This window comes from Heliangelus exortis, chromosome 1, assembly GCF_036169615.1.
Source record: "Heliangelus exortis chromosome 1, bHelExo1.hap1, whole genome shotgun sequence".
NCBI lineage: Eukaryota > Metazoa > Chordata > Aves > Apodiformes > Trochilidae > Heliangelus > Heliangelus exortis.
This window is the reverse complement of record NC_092422.1, coordinates 146,922,903-146,949,190: the sequence shown is the minus strand read 5'-3', so window position 1 is coordinate 146,949,190 and position 26,288 is coordinate 146,922,903. Positions and strand designations below refer to the sequence as shown.

The window sequence follows — 26,288 nt, the reverse complement described above, 5'->3', positions numbered from 1 at the left end:
TGCTTCTGGATCGGCTGCCCCTGCAGCTCCCTCCATGTGCCTCCTGATCTCTTTACTTTCATTTCCAGGTCTCGCTCGCTCTCGCTCGCTCGCTGCTCTCAGCTGCACCAGCGAGAGAAAATGCCTCCCTGCATATCCTCTGGGCCCTAGAGGCTACAGCTTCCCATTACAAAAATTCACAGATCTTTCCCTTGTGGTTGGTTTAGGGATTCTTTAAGGTGAATTGGGCTTAAAAAAAAAAAAAAAAAATCAGAAAAACGAAAGCGCTCAAGCTATCAAGGCTCGGTTCTTATTTTAATGCAACATTTTTTTTTTTTTTTCTTCTTCCTGGTTGCCTTTGCTGATACATAAAATACTGCCCAAAGACAGGAAAGCCTTTGGAGTGATTGCATGCACGGAAAGTGCAGTAATCAACTGAATTATGAGACACTGGCATTATCACATACGTGAAGCAGCGACCTTTTTGCCCACCCATATATGTTTGCTGGAAGGGGGCCAGAGCCATCGCTCACGGCAGAGCAATTATCTGTTCCAGGCAGACCTCACACTGCTGCTCAGGGGGCTCCCTGTAAATAAGATCATGTGAAAACATAAATCTTCGGGAGGAAAGGAATATGCAGTGTATGGATATATAACATATTATTATTGTTGTTATCATTATAATTATCACTATATTGGTTATTATACAATATACATGTATATATTATCTATGCATATGCATATATGTTTATATATTCATATATGGATATACAAGTTTCAGCCCTTTCTTGGAAACAGATTTTTGGCTTGTTTTCCTCCCAAATCCCTCAGTATTTCCAGAGAGTGGACTGAATCCCATGTGGACAGAGCCCTGGAAACAGAGCTGCAGACTGGACGCAGGGGCCCAGGACATGTTATTCTGTGGCAGGAAATGGTTGTGAAAACCGAGGTGCAAAGACCACCTCAGATGGGGGATTCATCCATTCCTGCCTCGCTGCACTACCACTGAATCCAGATAGCCCTCTGAAATGAGTTTTCTGCTTGGCTACCAGTCCAGCTTCCCCAATAGGATGGGTTATCCTCTCCCTAAAGGATTCTGTATGTCAGATCATAATTTCCAGACTGACTCTGCTTTAAAGTGTCAGCTCTTTCCCAGTGTAACCAGTGACATGTTTACTGCTCGGTTTCTCACTTCCCTATTTACAGTGACCCAAAGGAGTGTGCCATAGTGCTTTGCAGCTAAGCAGCTCTGACAAGATTCAGAGGCAGGTAGAAGGTGTCAAGCTGAAGTATACTGAATTTGTTTAATATTCAAAACATGTTGATCAGAAATGGAAAGACCTCGTTATATTGAGTAGGACTGGCTTCTGGCAGCTCTGTCATCACAATAAGCAGATAATTTATGAAATACAGGTTGTGAATTGTATAAGGTACTATATGACACAGAAGAACACCATCTTACTTCCTGATATTTAATCACAATGTATTTATTATTTTTTTTTATGATCCAAAGATTGCTGTTATTCGTGGATAGGGCAAAGATGATTTTATTTATCTATTCAGCTGATTTATTACACCTTATTTTTAGGCAGTTACACCCTGAGCATGCATACAGCCTAACCAAGCTGTGCCTTTGCTGAAGAAGCTGCTGGACAAAAGGCACATGAAATGCCACCACCCCTGTTGAGGGGTGGCTTTGGGTGGAGGAAAGATGGAGCAGGCCTGGTGGTGGAAAGCAAACAGAGGTCAGATAGGGAGGGCAGCCCCAAGGAGCATTAAGCATCAGATGGGTCACAGAGCCCAATCCTGCTGTCAGAGCTGCACCTCTGAAAGGCACAACAGCACAGCTGGACAAGCAGAGGGCTTGGGAGGAGCTGAGGAGAACGAGGAACAACACCAAAATCTTCACACCATCAAGAGTTATACTGAAATAAACACTACTGTTTAATTCAAGAAGATTTATTTGCAAGACTGAAATTTCCCCACTGAATGTCACATTGTGCTTTCCTATGGCCCAATTTCCCCTGCCCACAAGGCTGTGAGGTGTTCTGCAAGGTCATGATCCAGCACATGCCACTCCTCTCATGAAATAAGGTCTTTCCTTAGTGGGTAGCATGAAGATTTTCAGAGTTTGCAAGCGTGGTTTTCTAGGTCTGGTGTGGAGGTAATGAGCAGAGTCAAAATGCTGCCAATCCCTGCTATGAACTAGTTACAGTGTTGTAAGAATTACTTTGATTTCTAAAGCTATTATTTTAGGGAGAATGGACCTGTGGATTTATGCTACACTGGCACAATACAGCTTCGTTCCAATATATCTGCATCCACAGTTTATTCACAGTTTTATTCACAGAGTTTATTCTCACCAGAACTCTTCTGACCTGGTTAACTAGCCAATATTTGGGGAAAAAACAGAGAAGGGAATCAGGTGTATTTAAGATCATGAGGAACTAACAAGTACCAAATTCATAGCTCATATTTTCCAAGTTCAAGATCACACTCATCTGCCCTATGCTTTCTGGCAGCTTTATGCTTCTCACTACAACATTAATCTAGTTCGTGCCTCAGCTTAATTTTTTTTTTGGTTGCAACAGAGAGTCCCCTTACTATTTATGAGTTAGCATTTGCTCAAGTTTTCTATCTAGTTGCTGCACTGGTTTATGACTTTTATTCTTTCAGCTGTCATGCTCCATAAAGAAACTTAATTGCTTTTTGTATTCCTACAGAATGAAGAAGGTTTACCATGCCCTTCAATGTCAACACTTCAGGCCACCCTGGAAGAACTGCTGACATTTTTTGGGGGTCCACATAGACTTTGAATATTGTTATTTAGGGTCACAATTGGCAGAATTGTGAAAGAATGAGAAGTGCCTCATAATGTTTTGGGAGCAAATGCAGGAAGAAATCCAGCCTGCTACCCACCTTAATGCTGAGCTCACCAGGTATCAGTGGCTGCCACCTCAAATGGGTGCCTAGATCAGTGTAAGATGCAAATTGGAGAGATAAGCTTGTGTCTAGGGGACCTGTGCAAACATACTGCAGCAGCAAGTGGGTCTATGCAGAGCTCACCTTGTCCCATCAGATGTACCTTTATTTCTGTACTCAAGAAGGAAATGTCACACACAACATAACACATCAAGCAAATAGATTCTTTTTGCATTCTTAAGTAGAAATGACTGGGGCACTCCTGGATGAGACACTTTCACTAGCAGCACGGTTTGAGAGCAACATGTAAAGACAAAGATGTGATTTCCAGAGACATTACATGAACGAGGTTTCAGAGAAAGCGTCACCTATGTCCCACCCGTACGTGGGAGACCTACAAAACCAGAACTCTATACACTGACATCTTCCCTTCCCGGCTGTTCCGAAAGGGACTCGGGTGCAAAGCTCTCTAGCTCTGGAGAGGCCGAAACACAGGTGGCCGAGGGCAGGGACACCAGCCACTGTCACACGGTTCCTCACCCGCACGACAGAACGCGGGGGGGGACAGGGCCCGTCCCAGCCGCAGGCCCCGTCCAGGCCGCTTCCCCACAGCGTTACCCACGCAAGGCATGCCGGGTACTTCCCCCTCCTCCTCAGGACTACACGTCCCAGCGCGCCCCGCGGCCTCCGGCGCCGTGCGGGACCCGTAGCCCCGCCCACGAGCGGCGCGGCCGTCCGGCTGCGGCACGTCGCCCGTCCGTCAGCACCCGGCGCGGGGCGGAGGGGCGCCGCCCTTGTGACGTCACGCGGCGCAGCCAATCCTGGAGGGTAGAGAAAAACTGCCGGCTTTCAAATCCTCCGCCTCCCCTCCTCCCCCTCCCCCATCCTCACCGGCGGCGGCGGCGTGAGGGCTCGGGCCGGCGCCGCTCCATCGCTCTCCGCCCCCCCCACACCCACTCCGCTGTCAGCGCCGGACGGCGGCGGCGGATCCCCCGCGCTGCGGAGGTGAGGGAAGGGGAGGTGAGGCGAAACGTCGGTGGCCGCGGGAAGAGGAGGAGGTAGCGGAGGAGCGGGGGTTGTGGCGGTGTGTGCGCGGAAGGTGAGGCGATCCCGCAGACCAACGCACACACGCAGCCGCCGCCCCCGCTGCCGCCGCCCTCCTGTCTCCTCGCGCGGGCGGCGGTAGGGAGGGGGCGCCTCGCGGCGCTCCCACGCGCGGGAGCTGCGGGCACCCCCGTGGCGGACGGAGGGGGGTGGGGTGTCACGTGGGCGGGGTCCGCCCGCGCGCGGGGCGGTGGCAGCAGCGGGGCCGCTGTGTGGGGCCGGTCCCGGCACCGGAGCCGTCGGGTAGGGGCAACGTGAGCAGGTGGCGGCGTGGCCGGCTCTCAGCGGCTTCCCCTGGGGGAAAAGAGGAGCCCAAGGCCCTCTCGGAGAAGGGGGGGGGTGTGGGGGGGGGTGGTGGTGTTCAGACTCCCACCCCCACCCGGGGCCGGCTGGAGGGTAACCTTGCTCTGTCACCCAGCGCTCCCCGGGAGCCGGGTCCTGGGCCCTCCGCTGTTGGGAGAGCGGGGCGGGCGCCTTCCTCCCCTGGCTGTTGGTGTGGCCAAAGTGTTGTGATTAAAGCGTTCTGCTGAAGTAACTTAACTTTTTTTGGCCGTCAGGAAGCGTTACAGCTTCATACAGCCTCTCAGTAACGAGGAGGTCACTCCTCGGATATTTCCAGACATTTTTTTGTTTTTGTTTTTGCCTTGCGGAAGAGCTAGCAGTAAAGAGACCTCTGGTAGGTTGACAATTGGGCGTGGCTGACGTGTTTGCAACTAAACATGCCTCAGGATGAGAGGAGGAATTCCTATGCTGAAATTAGTCAGTGTGTAAAGTGAAGAAAGTAAAACAGAGTTTAAGAGCAAGAGAAGCAAAGGCAGCGAGTACAGCAGAGCATCACAGCAGAAAAAAATTGGTTATGTTTTTTTTTTAAAAAACAAACTGGGGTGCTTAGGTATTTAAAAGTAAACTCCCCACCAATTGGAGGCCAATTACTTCACACAGGGACTGATGCTCATTAAATAGGGGCATGCTGCTAGGCATGGCTAGCTGGTTAGTGTGCATCTGTGTGGGACATCCAAAAGAACCCACAAACCCAGGACAGATTTTGGATGCGACACACATGATGTTTTCAGCAGCTCGCTGGGTCTAGAACTGTGCTGACGAGGGCACTACTGGGGATATCCCTGAAAAGGAAAAACAGCTGTGCTCGTCCTAGCTTGATTTGGAGACCAGGGAAAATGTGTGGTGTATGTAACTAAAGGATGGCATATGGGGAGAGGAAGAGTGATGCCTTTTAATTACAAAAGTGTTGTGCAAAGAGTCATGTCTTCATGTCCTTAATCTGTAGCTTTACCTAATTGTTGTTTATGAAGTGTAACAGCTATCAAACCCGAGGTCCCGGCAGTATGGGAAGAATCAACACCATCTGGCTGGCTGATTTTGGTGTATTAATCTGGTCTAATTGCCATAAGTGGGCAATGGGGGAAGACACTAATGACACTGAAAACTCAATAGGCTATCTCAGGAACAGAAGAGACATTAGTGTTCAAATAAATGTGATTATTCATACTGATTATGAATTATGCATCGTCATTTGCTTTTTTGTTGACAGTTGCTTTTAATTGACAGCTCTTAACATCTGGAAAAGCAGGAAAAATGGCATCAGAAGACATCACTAAGCTTGCAGAGTCACTTGCCAAAACCAAAGTGGGTGGTGGACAGTTGAGCTTCAAAGGCCAGAGCCTTAAACTCAATACAGCTGAAGATGGTAAGAGAAAATACCTTGAAATTCTAAAATCTTGTGGTAAACCTCCTGCTAATCCTCCATGGCCAAGTTGTCATAATACCAGGTGTGGTGGAAGGGTCTTTCAGCTACAGCTGTTTCTGGTGACAACATTTCCTTCTCTTTTACCCTACTCTGACCTGCTATGCTGGCAGTGCTGCAGCTGGCAGAGTTGGATTTTGGCTCTCTGGTGTGTGATTTTTGTGTTCTTGATGTTCTCTCCAAGTGCTTTTGACAGTCACTGTGTTAGAAGTCAGTACTCTCTTTAAAAAGAGTAAGCAAGTGCGTGACAGAACAAGCAGATACTTCAAAGGCCTGCATGGAGGAATGGGCTGATATGTTATTTGGCTGCAATAGGCCAGTTTCTTCCCAAATTCTGATCAGTTGGTTAGACTCTCATTGGGCTTTTTCTCAGAATATCTCTCTTGATGGTGCATGAATGCTTCCCAATCAAAAGTGTCTTGCAGTGACCACTAATATAGTAAATATCTGGACTATGTATTCTTAGATTAGTGTTTCTGCTACATTTAAGAGAACATGTTCTCCAGAGAGGTTATTTGCTATAGTGTGTACTTTTTACTGATTTCAAAGATCATGCTTTTTTTTTTTTTTATATGCCATTTCAGTGGTGCAGTGATCTATGGAGAGAGGTTTGGAGCTTGGGAACAATAGCAAGAGCCAGCAACAGGAAAGAGTCTGCAGCCTACTCCTGTGTCTTGAATAAGATTACTCTAGAGTTAAATTATCCCACCCTGACATATTTGTTAAGCAGGTATCTACTTTTGTCAGTCAGCAGGAACTTCTTCCCATTGTTGTGGCACCAATTTCCATTAACTTTTAGCTTAGTCCTTCCATCTTGGTAGGCACATGCACTCTAGCTGCTTGTTGAAGAAGAGTCTGAGCTGTGAGGTTTGGGCTGTACCCCTTTGCTTTCAAGCTCCTTCTCAGAGGAGACTGGTGTGACTGGTTCCAAAGTTAGCCTCTAACTGCAGGGAGGAGTTTGGACCCTCAGTTCTGTTAGAGTTGGATTATTACAGCTTGAGTTTGGGTACCTCCAAAGAGGGACCCCGCCTAAGTCACAATTAATCCATCTTACCATTGTGTAAAATAATTTTGAATAATTATGCCATTGTCTAAATCTTTCTTCTTTGCCACCTGGAATAATATTGAAAAAAGTTTAACTAAGGTTCAGTCACAGGAGGTCAGCTAAAGGTTAATTAAAACTATGGCCTTATCACTCTGGGGACTCATGTGAAGTCAAGTAGCTTATGTCAAGTAGTTTTCAGTTTGCCCAAATCCTAAACATTTATGCAGTTAGTTTTAATATTCTATAATCAATCTCTTAATCACATTATTCCTATGGTCAATCCCTTTCTGCTTTTGACAGTCCCAGCTTTTATTTAGCATACCTGCTAATATTTCATCAAAAGTTCTTGAAGTTTTTCAAGGTGTCCTATCAATGTTAATAATAATTACACATAAAATGTTAAAATGAGCCATGTACTAATGGCAGATGGAACTTAGGAGTAAGTAAGGAAACTTTTGCAAATAGGAGGATGGTGATCAGAGAACAGAACTAGAAATAAATTATGAAAAGGCAGGGTGGGGAATGGAGAATATTTCTTCTAGTGACCTGACATTTTAGCTCTGTTCTCCTTTGCTGCTTCAGGATTCTTTGATAATGTTCAGTTGTTTTCACTAAGGGTGGGGTTGACCAGGTGTTGTTGCATCAGTGTTGTTACTGTGGTACCTAAGATGACAGTTAAAAAGCCAGCTGGATTATCTGATTTTTCCAGCTGAAGAAGTGATCAAGCAAATCGAGGAATTTGATGGCCTGGAAGCGTTGCGCCTGGAAGGCAACACAGTGGGTGTGGAGGCAGCAAAGGTCATTGCCAAAGTCTTGGAGAAGAAATCGGAGCTCAAGGTGAGATCCTCAAGTGGGTGGTGGAGAAGGAGCTAAAGTAATATAGAAATACTGGAGGCCTATCTATGCTCTTCCTGCAGTAGCCTGCCTTGAGTTAGCCCCAGAGTTTGCTTGATGGTTCTTTCAGTAGAAAGAACAACTGTATGAAAATATGGCAGCCCTTGGGTGTTTTGGGGTAGTGGGAATGCTAACTGTTCAGGTTCAAAAACCTGGGAAGCTGTGAAGGAAGGGCCTCATTGTAGAGATAGCATCTGTAAACAAAAAATTTTGGCAACAAAACTTAAATTCTAGGAAAAAGCTAGGACATATCTTCTGAAGACTTAGTGTCACGGTTTAACACTTAGTTTTCAGAGAATTCCTGAATAGGAAAGAAATAATGGAGGAAGTGCAGTGTTTTTCATGACCAAGCTGTGTTCCCCTGCTGTGCTGCTCTAGCTGAGTGTTAGAAGGACGCTGTGCTGCTAGAGGCACCTTCCTTTGCAGGAGAGGAGCATTGATTCATGTAAATCACCCAAGTGTGGCTTTTCAGGCAAGTCCAGATTATTGAGCTCTGTACCTCTGTAAAATTTGCTTTCCTAATGTATCTCTGCGTTTCCTGCAGCTTTTTCCTGTGGCAATTTTCTCAGTATAAAAATGCCAGCTTGAATGCAAGTGAGAATACTTGTACAGTGATATTTCCAATGTGTATTTCAGTGGCTTTATGTCCTTGCAGGTGAAGTAATTGCAATATTAGTTCTCATAGCTCTATAGTACAATCAAATGACAAGCTTGAGGGAAGGGACATTAAGCTGTCCCCAGTGATGCAATGCAGATCGTATATATAGACCTCTGTACAACTGTTGTCCTAAATATTTTAATGGTTTCTATCTGTATGCTCTTAATTTAGAGGTGTCATTGGAGTGACATGTTCACAGGGAGGCTAAGGTCTGAGATCCCTCCTGCATTGGTAAGTAAAAACTAGAACTGAGACCACTGACTGATGTAACTTCTCACCTGTCATGCTTTTTGTGGGAGTATGCTTTTTAGCACAGAGCTGATCTTCATGCATTTCACACCAAGTGTCTCAGAATAGGTGAGTGATGCTATTTTTGCTCATTCTTTATGAGATGGAGAAGAGATGATTAAAGGCCAGATGCAAGTCTGTGCTAGTGAAGGAGCTTGTCACTGGGGAAAACATCTTCAAATGATAAATAAACTTTCTGAATAAAAACATGGTTATTTCTTCCAGGAGCATTACAGAGCTCCCCTCCTTCTTGAGTCCTGTGAGGCAAGAGCATGAACTCAACAGAATGAAAACATTATTTCTTTTAGTAATGTAGAGGGAAAACTCCCTTTGAAAAGTGTGGGTTTGACCGAAAGGAATAGGATATAACTTCTTGGTAACTGCCTTATGTTTAGCTTAATTTAAACAACTTCTCCTCTGGCTTTAGCTGTAAAGATTTATTTCCCCAGGCAGCTTTGTCTTCAAAGTGGAAATTTTCTGCAGCATTGCCAGCTCACCTAGCCACTGCAGAGATACTGTCACTAAAAGTCAATCCAATCCCTCCCTCCCACCCACCCACTGCCATCTGTTCCTTTACAGATCTCTTTGGGAGATGCACTCATCACTGCTGGAGCCCAGTTGGTGGAGCTGGACCTGAGTGACAATGCCTTTGGGCCTGATGGCGTGCGTGGATTTGAGGCACTGCTGAAAAGTCCCACGTGCTACACCCTACAGGAACTCAAGCTCAATAACTGTGGCATGGGCATTGGTGGTGGGAAGGTAAGGGTTGTCTCCTTGCCAGGAATGAAGTCAGGGCCAGGATTTGGCTTCAGACCACCCTATGCAGAGTCACAGAAATGGTTGAGGTTGAAGGGTATCTTTGATCATGTAGTTCAACTCCCTTGCTCAAGGCAGCCAGATGAGGTTGCACAGGGTTGTGTCTAGTCAGATTTTTAGTATCTTAAAGGGAGGAGACTTCACAGGCTCTCTGGATGATCTATCCCAGTGTTTAACAAGCCTCATAGTAAAGAGGGGGAAGGGAATTTGTGTTTCAAAGGATTTTTTTCTGCATTGGTTTATGCACATGTGTCTGGCTCTGCCTTCTTTACAATAACTTCTCCCCTTGACCTTACTCTAGTATTCTGACTGTTCTTACACTTGGTTAAGATCTCCTCCAGAGTCTTCTCCAGCCTAAATTTTCCTATTTCTCAGTGCTTTCCCAGTATGTTAAATTCTCCAATCCCTTCATCTTTCGTGAGACCATTTACTGGAGTCACCCTTGTATGTCCACATAGGAGCCCAGAACTGGGGACAGCACCGAGATGCATCTCTTAGAGCTGAGTAAAGGAGAAGGGTCTCTTCCCTTGGCCCACTGGCAGTGGTTTTCCCAATGCAGCCCAGTAGATTTTTTTTCTTTCCTGCAAGTATGTAATTCTAACACATAGTCAACTTCTCACTAGCATGTCCAAGTTCTTATCTGCCAAGCTATTTTGCCTCCATTTGACCCTCAACTTATGCTGGTGCATAGGGCTATTTCTCCCCATTTGCAGGACTTTGTATTTGCCTTTAAACATCTGCCTTCCTGGACAAGGGGATTGAATGCACCCTTAGTGAGTTTACAGGTGACACCAAGCTGGGAGAAAGTGCTGATCTGTCTGAGGGCAGTAAGGCTCTGCAGAGGGACCTGGACAGGCTGGATGAGTGAGCTGTGGCCAGTTGTGTGAAGTTTATCAAGGCCAAGTGCTGGGTCCTGCACTCTGGTCACAACAAGGCTACAGGCTTGGGGAAGCTGGAAAGCTGTTGGAGGAAAAGGACCTGGGGTGTCGATTGATATCTGGCTGAACATGAGTCAGCACTGTGCCTTGGTGGCCAAGAAGGCCAACAGCATCCTGCGTTGTATCAGAAATGGTGTGGCCACAGGACTAGAAAAGTGATTGTTCCTCTGTACACCACACTGGTGAGTCCAAACCTCAAGTACTGTGTTCATTTTTGAGCCCCTTATTACAAGAAGGACATTGAGGTGCTGGAGTGAGTCCAGAGGAGGAAAACAAAGCTGATGGAGGGTCTGGAGAACAACTCTTAGGAGTGGCTGAGTCAACTGGGGTTGTTTGGCCTGGAGAAAAGGAGGCTGAGGGAAGACCTTATCAACATCTGTAGTTGTAGCAAGGTGGGAGTTGGTCTTTTCTGCCTCGCAAAAAGTAATAGGATGAGAGGAAATGGCCCCAAGTTGTGCTGAGGGAGGTTTAGGTTGGACAATAAATAAATAAATAAAATAAATAAAATTCTTCACAGAAAGAGTTATCAAATACTGGAACAGGCTGCCCAAGGAGGTGGTTGAATCATCATTCCTGGAGATGTTTAAAAGGAATGTAGATGTGGTGCTTAGGGACATAGTTTAACGCTGGACTCAGTACCGAGTTAGGTTAATGGTGGGACTTGATGATCTAAAAAAGGTCTTTTCCAACCAGAATGATTCTGTGGTTCTGAGATTCTTGTTGACTCATTTCTCCATTCTCAGGATCAGTTTCCTTTAGATGTTCTCATGGATATGTTTCTGAAATATGAAAAGCTCATCTGGTTTTCCAGCATAGGAAAAAAATTCTAGCCTAAAAATTAGCGTTCTTTGTCAAGAGAGCTAGTAGCCTTGGATTTGAGAGAGCATTATTGGCAAGCCTAGCACTGAAATGGAACACCAGGACTAACTGTAGTTATAATTAAGACCCTGTATGTTTGCCTGGTTTTAGGATTGGGTGTTTCTAATGTGGTCTCATAAGTGGAATGTGTCACTCAGTGTGCAGTAAGCCAATCCACACAGAGTCAAGGTACTTGCTTTAGTTCTGGAGCGGGGTGGTGGTCCACAAAGTAAGCTCATTTTCCTGAAACACAGGGGCTACTTTTATACATAGAAACATGTAGAATTATTTTATCTCTAATTATATTCTCTCATTTGTATACATGATGGTTAACTAGTTCTTTGTTTCCTTTCAAGTACTTTAAAAGTGACAGTGCTTGAAAATTTTGCCATGCATGTGCAAAGGGTAGGAGGCCCTTTGTTAGCAGGGGTCCTCTAGCCTATGGGTGGGTATTTTAGTATGCTAATAGTATGTTAACATACTGTTGATGTTAATACAGTGAGTCCAATTAGTTAGTGCTTTCTACCTAGTGCTCAAGGGTTTTGCCAAGATAAGTTGTGGGGAGTACTCCCTTTCATCCCTTTCATGTCTTGAATGCCTGTGTCACAAGGACAGGCTGTTGACTTGTTTTTCTCTAATTCTTGCTGTGTTGGTGTTATGTAATCTCTGTTCTTGTTCTACCTGCCTCTTCTCTTTCATGCAAGTATTTTTTTCCCAAATGTTTACTTATTTCACTTAACTGACAACATTAATGGGGTCTCTGTGTCTATTGTATATCTTACTGAAGAAGGATGTACATTTTGGAAGTGAATTGAATATTTCTTGAAAGCTGTATATACAAAACACATTTGGATTCCTTCAGCATGAGATGTGGGGATGATATAAACTCCTTGTTTCATCTCTAGATATTGGCAGCTGCTCTGAAAGAGTGTCACAGGAAATCAAGTGCTCAGGGCAAGCCTCTTGCTTTGAAAATATTTGTAGCTGGCAGAAACCGTCTGGAAAATGATGGTGCCACTGCCCTGGCTGAAGCCTTTGGGGTAAGTACCAATCCAGAGCTTCTTGACATCACACTGTGGCAAGGTGTGCTTAAACCATAATGTCAAAGATAATGCTGGTCTTGGTCCAGCTTGGAGGCAGTGCTTCTTACTGCTGAAACTGGACTCTTCAACAAGTGCAATTAGAATTGATTGTTGAATGTTTATGTGATGCAAGCTTCTAAACACGTAACTAATTGCTGTGTAAAGTAGTTACTTGAGGGACAAATATTAATCTCTTGAGTGGATTAGTAAGAGTCCTCCTCTGCCTCCTCCCTGTGTGCTAATGGGGATTATCTGGCTCTGGGGCAGTTGTACCAGCTGACCTCTTGAGTGCTGTTCTGCTTGGCTGTTCAATCATCTGGCAAAAGGAACCCAGTGTTTTTTCTGGGATCATCCCATGAGGGATGTTGTGCCTGGCTTTCTCTGGCTGTCACTGGCTATCTCGCACTTCTATTAGAAGAGAATTCACCATGGTTGGAGCCACCAAGTTTTCTTTTTCTTTCTTCTGCTAAAAGCAGTTTATGAATTATAATACATTTTTTCAGGTATATTAACAATGATATTTCAGGTTATAGGTTATTCTTTTTTATAAAGACCTGTCTGGATGTGATTTTTGCCTTAACAGCAATCATAGCAAAAATAAAGCTTCTTAGATCCTTGAGAGACTCATAACTAAGTAATTCATATAGAATTCAGACTGAATGGCACTACCAAAATAGAATTTTTTACCCTGTTACGTGACCTGCTGTTTAGCTCCTAAACAATGTTCATACTAATTTTCTAAAGAGCTTGCTTCTGCTGTCAAGGTGAACTTGGAGATCTTAATTTAAAAAATACTGTATCTAGTAATGGTGCTTGATTTGTTTCAGGGTTGTGACTCTTTGAATTGGGGGCTTTATGAGACTTGTCATAAGCCTCCAATTTCACTTAGATTTGCAATATAATTTCTGGTTAATAGTTCTAGATAGAAGAGCTGATGAAGTTTTTCATTGGAGGGACAGAATTTTAAGCAAATCCTAAAAAATGCTTTTGAGTTGAAGCATGTCAGCTTTTTTTAAATCTGCATCCTTTTCCAGATCATTGGGACTCTAGAAGAGGTCCATATGCCACAGAATGGAATTAACCATCCTGGTATCACAGCACTGGCCCAGGCCTTTGCTATCAACCCACTGCTTAAGGTTATAAACCTGAATGACAACACCTTCACAGAGAAAGGAGCTTTGGCCATGGCAGAGGTGAGTTGTAAGCAGTTGCTTTGGGCTTATCTTCTGCCTCCCAGTTTTCTTGAATGTAATTTGCATTGGGAGCTCTGGGTTGGCAGAGCCACATGCTGTGCTGCAGTAGGAGAGGTGATCTTCCAGGATTGATAGGACTTTGGTTTATTTGCATGCCTGTACTTTGAAATTTGTGGTGTCTTGCAGACTCTGAAGGCGCTGCGGCAGGTTGAAGTGATCAACTTTGGAGACTGCCTGGTGCGTTCAAAGGGCGCTGTTGCTATCGCTGATGCTGTTAAAGAGGGGCTTCATAAATTAAAGGTATTGTCTTCCTGCTCTTTGGCTTTGAATCTTTTTGAAAATGCCTTCTTTTCTATTTCCTGGTTTTCTCTCCATCCTACCATTACTCATTATTTTAAACTGGGGTTCGCTTCATTGCAGACTCTGTGCTCGCAACTCAAAAGCAATAAAGCCGTATTGTGGATCAGTGGCATTGCCACATCCAGCTAAGACTGTTCTATGTGGAGGTGTACCAGTGATCTGTGTAGACTCCACTTGATGTTTTTGAAGCTGTTGGTTCAGCTCAGCAAGTGCTATTTAAGAAATATGATAATGGAAGTATCTGATTCTAGAACCTCTCAGTGGGTCATGAGTGGGGTCTGAGATGTTCTTCATAAACAACTAGTAATTTCTATCGTTTCAGAGTTCATACAGTTTTATTTTTTTATTGCTAGGGCATGTATCAAATGGCCAAATATTTTTAGGTTTTTGGCAGTACCACAGCCTCCTACATCAGTATTTGCACAGGACTTGCATTTGACAACATTCTAGACAGGCCTAAGTCAGTAATGTAAGTAGGACCTCTAGAAACACCTCATGGGTCACAATTGCACTGGATGCTGAACACATAGTTCCTAATCTGGCAAGCTCACAGTCAAAGACCAAATTTCATCTAAGTGCTAATATTTACTTACCTACATGAACCCAATACAGAAAGCAGTAAGTGCTTTGTAATGTGAGATCCCTTGCTCAGGCTTCTGCTGCTTCTACTGGAACTTGTGTGAATTTCCCAGGAAAACATAAGTAAGCATTCTGATAGGGTTGTTGAGATGAACAGCCAGCAGTTAAATCCTTTTCTTTAAACCAGAATTGGTTAAGGTAGGGTGGCAGGAAGCAATTGTAGCTGATTCATTCTGTTCAAGGACTCCTTCCCTTTTTCTGTTAATATTAAATCTCTTCTCAGGAAAGGGTTGATTGAGTACAATGTGGAATGGTGGGGGATGGTACCTTGTTGTTAAATAACGTTACTCTTATTAGTCTGTTCAGACTGTTTTTCTCCTGTGTTTGTCAGAAGTAATGCACCTCATAATTTGTCTTTTGAAGGCCTTAACTTGAAACGTAAGTGTTCAAAAGCAGATGTGCAGTCCTTTCAGTATAATAGCTACCCTTCTTCAGTAACACTTACCAGCCTGTGAATTCTGGAATGTTCTGGTGACCCTTGAGTAAGTGAAGGTCTCTGGTCATGTGATTGCTAAGGATGGTTGCTTAGCTGCTGCCTTTTAGGTGAGCAGTCAGAATAGTCTGGTATTTGTGGCTATTAATAAAAGTGGTTATTTCAGTAGTGCTGCTCTTAACAATAGTATGTTTCAAAATTCCCCTTCTTAGGTATATGAAGTAGGAGTATGTGTCAGGTTTTATTTCTAACAGTATGTGTTTTGTTTGGTTTTGGTGGTGTGGTTTTTTGTTTGTTTTTTTCTAAAAGCCTCTTCAAATTAGATTAATTCCGGAACACTTGTGAATGCAGAAAGCTTATGGAGATGATGGATGTTAACAGGAATTCTGCAAACCAATGTACTTTTGCTTCTTAGGAACTGAATTTGTCCTTCTGTGAGATCAAACGAGATGCTGCTCTGACTGTTGCTGAAGCTATTGAAGATAAGACAGAGTTGGAGAAATTGGATCTCAATGGTATGTAAGTGCTAGATCAAAGAATTAGTCTGATCCCAATTAGAAACTACTAGGAAGAGTGTTGAGGATACTACATAATTTAGTCTTGCAGTTATCAGGATTTGCAAATGGTACTCTGAGAGTAGCTGAACTTAGATGACCCCATGGCTTGAGGCAGTTATATCCTGCAAGTTTTCTTAAACCATGAACTCAGTTAATTATTAGAGTTAAGCAGTTTTGGTGCACCTTCTAAGGTGGGAAGATTAAACCGATACCTACAACTCTTTTCAGTAAAATTTCTAAATTATTTAGATATTTCAAACTTGCAGACAAAAACCTCTGTGGACGTCTCTGCAGAAGAGTGGGAGAACTTGAGCCAGTGTTGTCTTTTGCTGTTCATACCTTGCATTACTGCATTTCAGTGGTACTGTGTTGCCTATCCTTGTTTTATAACTGCTGAGAACATGAGCTGTTTATGGAACTAGCAGCAAGTCTCTCAAAGACAGTCTGAAAAATTAGGGGGTTTGTTTATCTCCAGCCATTGTGTAATGCTGCTGAAATTTATTTGACAATGGTTTGGTTCTGATAACTGAAGGCTGCATTACTGCCTCTAAGGTGTTGTGCAGAAATGGCTGATAACTGTTTAACTGGTGAAATGAGAGAGACAAGAATCTACAGCAAAATCCTCAAGAATAAACTTGCCCCTTTCCCTTTCTTCTATTAATCTAGGCAACTCTCTGGGAGAAGAGGGATGTGAGCAACTCCAGGAGATCCTTGAAGGCTTCAATATGGCAGCTGTGCTTGGATCTTTGAGGTAGGCATGGTTTCATAGTTTAAATCAGACATTTTCTTACAATTTTCATCAATGCTTTGATTCACTTGTCTGTTTTAAAGTAACAACTGTAACACTGCTGGTGGATGTTGGTCTATGTGTGGTGTGGAGCATTAGGGGATTCCATTAGCAGGAATAAGCCTTGTTTTGTTTTCATTATTGGACTTTCCTTACTTACTGATTGCATTCATTTCTCTTTGCTTGCCATTGTCAACTGTGTGACTAAAGCACAAGCGTCCCTTTAATCTTTATAGATGGAGATGTACTTTTTGCAGAAGGACTTGAGGGGGGCTGCTTTATTTAGTCTTGAAAGCAGTGTTCTGAGTTCCAATGTACAGGAATTGCAAATGTATAATGTAATGTGTAACGTGAACTCTAGTGATGATGAAGGGGAAGAGGAGGATGAGGAGGAGGAAGAGGAAGAGGATGAAGATGAAGAGGAAGAAGAAGAGGAGGAGGAACAGCAGCAACAGCTGAAGGAGAGAGGACAGGGAGAACAGGAGTCACTAACTCCTAAGAAGATAATTGATTCACAGGTAAGATTCCTTCCAGATGCATTCTTATCTCCTAAGCTGGAGGGGGTAGTAAAGGTGGAAACAAGATCTGGAGCAAGTCTGAACTTAGAGTGCTGGCAGGAGTTCACATTCTTGCGTGGGCTGGCACTATAATAGCAGTCAGGAAGATAACCTGCAGGAAATAAAGAAAATAGATGACTTGGAAACACATTTTGTTAAAGTGCATATGCAGACACATGTATGGAAGGAATGCTGAGGAGTGATTGTAACAAACACTGGTAGAAAAAATTGGAACTGGTAGAAAAAGTCCTTCCATGTCCAGAAAATGGTGGGAACCTTGTACCTGCAATACCATGCAGTTGTGCCAGTGTATTCTGGCTTATTCCAGCTCTGGGCTCATTCCAGCCTCAGATAGTTTTCCAATAAGGCATAATCTGACATGCCTGTGTCCTCATCTGTCCTGTGTGCCTTTGCTGCTCTTTCAATTTATTTACTTCCAAGAGTGAACTTGAGATGGATTCTCCCTGTTCCAGGATTCAACTCCAGTGCCATCTCCTCCTGTGGATGTTGCCACATTCCTTGCTTTTCCATCACCAGAGAAGCTGCTGCGACTAGGGCCGAAATGCTCTGTGCTGATAGCTCAGCAGGTAGGTGAGCCCGTGGTCTTCCCTCTCTCAATCATTTAATCTCCAGAGGTGATAACCTTCTCTCTTAAGACCTGGATTTGCATCTCCCCAGTGATCCCAAAGAACCTTATGGAATCAGATGAGGCAGTTAATGTTTATAGTGCCAGCAGAGCTTCTACAGTGACTTTGTTTCATAGTGCTGCTTATGCCTGTTATATGGTCAAGGCAAAACTGGTGTTCAGTCAGATGAAGGCTGTAATTCTTGTTAGAGCCCTAGTAGAGACCAATCTTCTGTAGGTGGCGAGCAGTGAGCCAAATGGTCCCTGATGTTTTGGGTTTTTTGTAGGTTTGTTGGTTTTTTTCTCTTTCAGACAGATACATCTGATGTAGAAAAAGTGGTCACAACACTCCTAAGGATATCTTCAGTCTTCAAAGATGAAGCTCCAGTGAAAACAGCAGTTCATGAAACAACAGGTGACTGGGTGTTTCTTCACTGGATGGTGTGATCTGCTTCAGCCTGTCAAGGACAGGAGTGGGATGCAGTGGAGTGCCTGGTGTGCCAGGCCTGTGTCTCTGGCAGCAGGAAACCCCAGATAACAAAGTATCAAACTGTGCCTTGCTGTTGTGTGGAGTGAAAGCAAAGATTCATTCTAAACTTAGCCTGGCTTGTCCTCCCAGAGGTGTTGGTCCTGAGGTAGTGAAGTAAACGTGAACAAATTTTCTCATTGTGTTCATTACTTTTGGTTTCAAATGAAAGGTGAATTCTTGCCTTTAAAATTTTAAGGCTCTAACTCTTACTGCTCTACTTCATCTTATATTTAGATGTATGTAGGCACGTATCATGCATGTCAAAATGCAGTGATTAGCACATTTTATAATGCATAGGACTGAGGTAAAATTGCATCTGGAGCTTGGAAGTGTGGGAATTTGAGGTTTTTTTCTGGTTTTGTTTGTTTGGGGTTTTTTTTTCTTCCTTTGTATCAGGCCTTGCTTACTTAACAACTGGGTTTTGTCTGTCTTAATGTTTCAGAGCTTATACCTGGACCCTACAGAGACAACTGGAATCTTAGCAGATAGTTCCTCCCAAAACTCCTTTAACAGATGTTATTCCCTGTGTGATCAACCTTGATCTCAAAATCTGTAACAGCACACATTTTTAATATAATGCATTTATTTCTCTTTAGATGCTTTGATGAGAAAAGCCTTCACCTCTCCCACGTTTAATTCAGATGAATTCATCACAAGCCTCTTGATCCACATGGGACTGCTTAAGGTAAAGAAGCAGGAAAGAGTTAAGTTATGGTCTGTTTAAGCTGTGGAAGACCAGACTTGGCTGGGTTTTGGGTAATTAGGTTGCCATGGAAGCAGCTGGGTGCCTGTGCATGCCTGATGCCCAGGGACAATGGAAGTCTGCAGGTCCAGCAGAAATGGCAAATTGCAAGGTTGCATTAGGATGAAGGAGGTGTTGGCTCTTCATAACTCTTCTGCTTAATGTGCTCTGCATTCTCACTCATCCCTTGAAGGCAGGGAGGGTCAGGTAAAAAAATAGTGCTGCTGCTGGACTGTGATGTCTATAAGAAGCCATGTCCTGGAGTCTAATCCTAAATATTATTAGTTAATGTGGTTCTTTAGGATATTTCTCAGTAGAGTGGTTCAAAAACACTTATCCAGCTGCTCGTGCTAGGTAAGTAGCATTCAACATCATGCTTTGGAGTATCTTAGCCAAGTACTGGAGTCAAATATGTTGTTACATGGAATAAATTTTCTCACCAGAAAAGATGGGCAGTGAGTAGGAAACCTGCAAATTGCAGGTTTACCTATAGCTTTACTTTCAGGGAGTTGATGGGAAGAGATTCTGACTGCAAAGTTAAGGAGCACTTTTGCCTATCTGTGCTACAACACTTTCTCACTCCCTCAATACCTAGAATTGGAGAATGGAAGCTCTGACCAAGACAGTTCTAACCCACAGAACACCTAGAATCTGTTATAACAGCCTGCTCGAGGAGGCTCAGAGGAGACCTCATTGCTCTCTACAACTCCCTGAAAGGAGGTTGTAGCCAAGGGGGGGGTTGGTCTCTTTTCCCAGGCAACTCTCAGTAAGACAAGAGGGCACAAGACGTCTCAAGTTGTGCCAGGGGAGGTTTAGGTTGGACATTAGAAAGAATTTCTTTACTGAGAGGGTGATCAAGCATTGGAATGGGCTGCCCAGGGAAGTGGTGGATTCTCCGTCCCTGGAGATATTTAAAAAGAGACTGGATGTGGCACTCAGTGCCATGGTCTGGTAACTGCAGGGGTAGTGGATCAAGGGTTGGACTTGATGATCTCTGAGGTCCCTTCCAACCCAGCCAATTCTATGATTCTATGATTTTCCTTCTGCTGGTAATATCCAATTTAGAATACAGACAAAGCACAAGCCTGTGCTCCAGAAGAGTGATTTCAGACCAGAAAGGGACATGGAAAATTCAGCCTTTGAGGATGAGCCAGAGGATTGATTGTCTTTGATATAGAAGACTGTTCAGGAATTACATGTGTATGGAGGAGGGAGCAGCTTCCAAGCCTCCATCGTGGGTTTTTTGGTTTTTTTTTGTGGGGTTTTTTTGTTTGGTTTGTTTTGGTTTTGTGTTTTGTTTTGTTTTTTTTTTTGTCCCACGTGTCAGGGAGAACCCAAATAACAGACAGATATTCTTAGTATCATGAAATACAAGGTGATACCTCTATGAACACAGATCCTGCCTATAGAGTGAAGGGCTTTAGTTGGGGTGACAGTGGACAAATAAATGAAAATAACATGAGAGTTGGGACATGTAGGTTAGCATTACATTAGAAGCAATAATAATTTATGTATCATGTAATCAGGGAGATGATTATGAGCTTTATCTTGTACATAATTATGAGAGCAGTTCTGGGAATACCGCATCAAGTCCTGGAGGAAGCCTGCTGAAGAACTGGAGATGGTATAAAAAAGGAGCTATAGAATAATGCAAGGAAAAATGTGTAATTAAAGCAACTGAATTCTTTATGAATCAAAGGCAGGTGGAATTCCTTGGGAGGACACTTTGACATAGGGTCTCTGAGAAGATTTGTCTGTTTCATTTGCAAGTTCATTACTTCCCTTTCCTTGTTGGTGCTGTTTTCAATAACTAAGCTCTAACTGATAACTCATAAGTACTAGAATGTCCTCAGTGCTGCTGTATTTCAGATGCTGGTTCTGGGGGGCTATGGAGTTGGCTACCTTTGTCTTGAGGAACATTGCACTTAATCTAGTGAGCAGCTTTATCTTCTGCAGTGTACAGCAGCACTTCATTCAGTAGAGAATTCATTGCCTCTGTGAACTACAGTGGATTAGATAAAATAGTGATTGTCTGATGTCTGATTTCCATCTTCTTGTCATTTTTTCAGAGTGAAGAGAAGGTCAAAGCTGTCCCAAGTCTTTATGGTATTCTTATGACATTGAACTATATGGTCCAGCAGGATTATTTCCCCAAATCCCTGGCCCCAGTTCTCTCAGCTTTTGTTACAAAGTGAGTATTGTACTTGCCATGCAGTCTTCTCCATGGGAGCAAGTGAAACTGTTTGGGGGCCAATAGCTACATGCAAGCTGTTTAGTTAAAGCCCACTAGATATCTGCTCTAAAATTAAGGATTAATGGTTTAATGTGCATCTGCTTTTATCTTACTCCAGAATGCAAGGTTTAGAGTAAAAAAAAAAAATTAAATCTTGATCCTAAAGAAAAAAAAAAATAGTAGAAACTTTGCTTTGCAACCAGCTGGCTCTGAAGCAGAGGCTGCTAATGCCAGTCACAGAAGAGGTGTTTTGAACTTAAGAAACCTGCTGGGTTTCTAACCACTGATGGGGGAAACACGGGATCAAACTGCACCCTCCAAATCATCCTTCTGAGTTTAAGGGTCAGCAGAGGTCTATCTGACTTGTCATGCTGTGTAACACTGAACACCAGCAGATCAAAACAATGTAAAACATAGAGACTAATCTTTTTCCTAAATGAAACTGTTCCTGCTGTGACAGCAACAAGGCTAGATATAGAATCAACCTCTGTCTCTACCCACTTTAGTTTCTTTAATGTCTCAAGGCACAGTGAATGCAATAGCTGTGGAAGCCATATATCTTTTCTGGGTTAAATCAGTGTAAACTTCAGCATTGCTGTGACTTATTAAAAAGCACACCAAATACTAGAGCCCTCAGCAGCAGAAGGATTAACTGTTCCTCTTCAGCAGCGAAGAGGAGAAACAGTCCAAAACTTCACTTAAACAAAACCAGCAGAGGTCTGAAATCTGTTTAGAGCTTGGTGGCTGTTTGGCTCAGCATGGACCCACATGCCAAGGGTGAGAGCAGCTTTTTAACCAGTCCCAGAATGAGGCTTAAGCCTCCCTGATTTTCATGGTGTGGGGAATATGCCAGCTGTGTCTTGCTGATGAAAGGCAGAGGCATCAAATACTTGTGATCAGTATAAATGTAGGCAAGAGGGATGCAGTCAGATACTGGTACTCAGTATTTTCTTAGCTGTACTGGAATGAGGAGCAGGCCAGCTGTGATAGGGGAGAAGAATTTTTCCAAGCCTTGTTGTGGCTGAAGCTGTGTCAAAGCTGATGTGTAGCAGTGGAGTATGTCCAGCAACCAGCCATGCTGAGGTCAGTTTTGGAAAATAAAACTATTCAACCAGCTTGTTTAGACGTGTGCAAATGGTAACTTTGAGGCCCTTCTGGTGGAACAGTTTTGTCTCTTCTCTTTGGCTTGAACAGAACAAGAATTGTGCAGTTACAAGCCAGTGCTTTACCAACTGAACAAATATACCTCCAACTCAGTTGTTACAGGTTTGAACAAGAAGTATCAGGACTTGACATGTGAAGTTGTTCAGCCAGATCACCAAATTTCTCCTGTTTCTTATTCTGCTGCCTGTGCCTGTGCTCTTGTTTGTTGATCTAATAGATAAGTATAGCTTAAGGAGCCAATATCAGCCCTAAAACAAAACAATGAAGAAAATTGTCTTACCTCTTCATTGGGCACTAATTATGCAGAGACCCAGCTTGATCAAAACAAGTACCACTTAATGTCTATCAGCTTCAGCCCTCCAAAGAAGACTGAAATCACTTGAAGCAGGGAATACAGAAAAGGAGACTTTGGTTCAGTGCATTTGACCCTTGTAATTGCTTATGTCAGATTCCAGTGCCCAGAGTAGCCCTGTAACTCAACTTGACATGTTTTTCTAAACAAATTTGCTCACAACAGACACTTGTTCCCCTCTCCCTGTGTGCCTGTAGGAGCCTCTCCCAGGCTCCAGGCCTGCAAAATACCAATAAATGTTTTTAATCTGTAGATGGTGCTGTATGTGACAAAATAAGAGCAAAATTCTGGTCTTAATTGAGAACAAAAAATTTCACTGAATCCATAGTGAGCATTTTACTAAGTAGAAGAGGTGATAGTGTCTTTCTAAGAAAGATCATTCAAAGGTCCTGTAAAAGTTGAGTGGGAGCTCTCACATTAGAAGGCAGCTCTGTCTGCCTGCCTTTGGTATGTTATGGTGCTAATTCCAAGCCTGTAGTGTCCCTGGTGCTGTGACTTTCTTGGACCTGAAGCTTTCTGTGATTTGCAAACCCCTCTGTTGCAAGGTGTGCTACTGTCACGGGGAAACTTGTGTCCTGTGCACCATAATGAGGTCAACACCATATACAAGCAATATCCCTTTGTGTTTTATACATACATGTATTTCCTAAAATGCTTTCCCCTGAGGAGCAAGAAGAACAGTTTAGTAAATTGTCTGGAGAGAGCAAGAGCAGTTCAAGAACCACAAAGTCCAGTTAAAACAGCTTCTCAGCCCACTGCCCTTGTCTTTGCTTAGAATTCGTTCAGAACAAAATCTCATCCTCGCCTTAAACCACTGACTGGTAACCTTGTAACCTGCAGAGCTCACTTGAGCTCTGTTTCTGCAACAATTCTACTTGTCAAGCCCATGAGTTCTTCACTTGCAGCAAACTGGTATGCATTTTTGTGATATTGTCCAGGTTTTTTTCCTTGAGGATTGCATTTAGCTCCTTAGGGCTTCTAGAGCTGTGATGTTCTTGTAGCCCTTCAGGCTAGAGCTCTGCTACTTTTGGCTGCAAGGGGCTCACTTCTGCAGTATTCATTCTGCTCATTTCTTTTGTGAGAGCTTGTGATGATGTGGGTAGTGTTCTGTTTTCAAAAATAATAAAATTAATAACAAAATTTTGAGCACAGACTTGTAAGCAGCATCCATCTTGCTCCGCTGCTGTTGGGCCGTGTTTTATTTTGTCAGACACAAGAGGGTGCTGTGAATCCACATGCTTTTCCATAGCTCTTTAGGTGGAAACAATGTACGTGGGTATCTGCCTGCTCCCTTCTGACTTGCTGGAGGTAGTGGTGGTTTGGTTTGGGTTTTTTGTGAGGGATTTTGGTGGGTGTTTTTTGTCTTGGTTTTTTTTTTGTTATTTTTTTTGGGTTTTTTTGCTACTCTTTGCTGTTGGATTGTATCACATCACTGGCCTCTTCCAACATCCTGCAGCACAGAGAGGGAGGATGCTTAATGTTAGAGGAAACACAGTGTTAGGGGGCTGAGGGAGCTTGGTGTGATCAGGGTAGGCAGTTCAGATTCTCTCTTTCTAAACATGGGGAGCTGGCCAGACAAAATCAACCTGCTCATTGCATGCAAGCCCAAGATGTTTGAGAATATAGTGTTTATTTGCTGGTTTGAAGTCAGATACAAAACAGTTCTTAAATTTAGCATTTTCTTTCCACAGACCAAACCGTGCTCTTGACTCCTGCTCATTTGCTCGCCACATGCTCCTGCAAACCCTCCACCAGCTGTAAAAGATGAGATGTGCTGCTGTGCCCTTCCCTCTTCATAGAACTGTCATCAGCAAAGATCCTGGAGATGTGTTGTGGGAGAGGATCCCAGAGCTCATACAGACATGCTGTCCTTCTGTCCTTTTTCTTTTTTTTTTTTTTTTTTTTTTTTTTCCTTTTTTTTCCCATGTGGGAGATCTGTTCCTTCTGCTTTCATAAACTTAGAAAAATCCTGCTGATTTTTTGTTTTTGTTTGTTTTTTTTTTTTTAAACTACTCATGAAGTGACTCCCTGGTCTGCAAGGCAGGTGTTTATGCTTGAATAAACCAGTGCTGCTCTGAGCTCTGCGTGAATTGAAGAGTCCTCCTCTTTGGTCACACTGGCAAGAGTGTGCCAAGAATAACACAGTGCCCAGAGAAGCTCTCATCAGGATCAGCCCAGTTGTGCATTTTATTTTATCTTATTGAACTGTGACTCCTGCCTGATAGCATTTGGCACTCTGCAGGAGGGAGGCTACGCTGCTGCCACCCCTGTTTCTCCAGGCCAGGGGAGTGCTTGACCCCCTTCTACTGCTGCTGGGTCAGAGGGGTGAGATGTGCTCCTCTTCGTTTCTTCTTTCAAGTCTCTTTGTGGAAAGCAGTGTGTAACTAATTTGTATATTAATGTACTACTCTCCTGCTGCTGTGGCTTGGAGTATCTGTGTAGCGTGGCTGACCCTGGTGGCCATTGCCTAAGGGAGCAAGCATATTTTAATTTTTTTTTTTTCCTTGCCTGTGGTGTTCCCTCTTCCAGCCCTTTCCCTGTCCCTGTTCTTTTTCTTCCTAATTAAATAAGCTTGGTTTGGAACTCAATACAATCCATGAAATCCCTGTGGAATATGTGTTCCTTTTCTTTTAACTCGACACTGAGGCTGTGTGTGCTGCTCACGTGTTGGAAAGCTGAGCAGGGGTAAGAGCACAAAGAAGTAGGGCTGTGCAGATAATTTTTGGATAGGGCTGTTTTTTTTCTTCTGCTAAAGAAATAGCAGTAGGTGTCCCTAAATCTCTGTGGGGACGATTGTCCACGTGCCTACATGTGTTTATGGGACATGTCTGTACCACTCCTGAGCTTATAGGCTGGCCCTTCTCCCTCTTCTTTCAAGAAAATCATCACATCTTTTTAGGTGGCAAGTTGTCCCTTCCCTCTCTATTTTCAGTTGGAGGATACTTCACCCTCTCTTACCTGACCTTGCAATCAACTTGCAGTCCTCTTTTGTTGGATTTTGTGGACTTCTCTAGGGAGAAGTCAGGGAAAGGGAGTTGGCTGTCCCTTCATTGTGGGGGGCGGTGTGTGCCACAGCTGGCACTGTGCAGCAGCTTGGCCTCAGTGCAGGAAAAGCTGATGGGGACTCATGGGGTGTGCAGGCAGCACAGACAGAACGAAGGTCTGGGTGGACAGGAGTGAAATAAAGTGCAGGGTATGTGCAAGATCTACTTGCACACACTCATTGCTTATGTTCTTCTAGGTTGTGAGCCAGTTCAAGACAACCACTGGTGAAACTGGGGGTGCTGAGGGGGAGGCTTTGTGTAGCTGTGATCTGGCAGGCTCAGGAAAGCAATGTCATGTGGCTATGGCTAGGGAAATGTTGGTCTTCGTGTAAGAGCAGTGGCTCCTCATGGAAAAAAAAAAAAAAAAAAAAAAGGCTGCCCTGAGGCTAAGAGCAAAATGTGTTTCCTCCTGGTTTCTGTGACTGAAGCTGGAACTCATCTGTGTCCAAACTGATAAAAATCAACCAAAAGTAAGTACCTGCACCTACAAAAGGAGCTTTAATCATTGCAGGCTGAGCCCTGGCTCCTTCACCTCATCCTGTTCTCTTTCTTCAGCTGTCTGAGAAAAGAAAATCTCTTAAGTTTTGCCACAAGCTTGAGGGCAAAATCAAGACATCTGTATTTTCTGTAAGTCTTGAACCTAGCATGGCTTTCCTTGAAGCTCAGTGATCTCTTGCTGCTCTCCATTTCCCTCTGCCCTGAAGGAGGATCAGAGAGAAAAGGA

General features: G+C 43.6%; 1 protein-coding gene across 3 annotated transcripts; it reads left to right on the top strand.

The window, feature by feature from the left end:
- The first annotated feature begins 3,756 nt into the window (after nt 1-3,756).
- On the top strand, nt 3,757-25,133 carry RANGAP1 (Ran GTPase activating protein 1). 3 transcript variants are annotated; one of them, XM_071732000.1, is made up of 16 exons: nt 3,757-3,959; nt 5,575-5,713; nt 7,525-7,652; nt 8,539-8,598; nt 9,235-9,414; nt 12,173-12,307; nt 13,384-13,542; nt 13,729-13,842; nt 15,390-15,489; nt 16,198-16,282; nt 16,680-16,836; nt 17,349-17,462; nt 17,813-17,915; nt 18,626-18,714; nt 20,841-20,962; nt 24,212-25,133. In XM_071732000.1, exons 2-16 carry the CDS (start codon nt 5,602-5,604, stop codon nt 24,279-24,281), a joined length of 1,728 nt encoding a protein of 575 aa, XP_071588101.1. In that variant the 5' UTR covers nt 3,757-3,959; nt 5,575-5,601; the 3' UTR covers nt 24,282-25,133. The 3 variants fall into 3 exon arrangements, with proteins under 3 accessions (XP_071588101.1, XP_071588111.1, XP_071588121.1); XM_071732010.1 differs by having other exon boundaries at nt 3,786-3,906; XM_071732020.1 differs by lacking the exon at nt 3,757-3,959 and adding an exon at nt 4,548-4,681.
- The last annotated feature ends 1,155 nt before the right edge of the window (nt 25,134-26,288 follow it).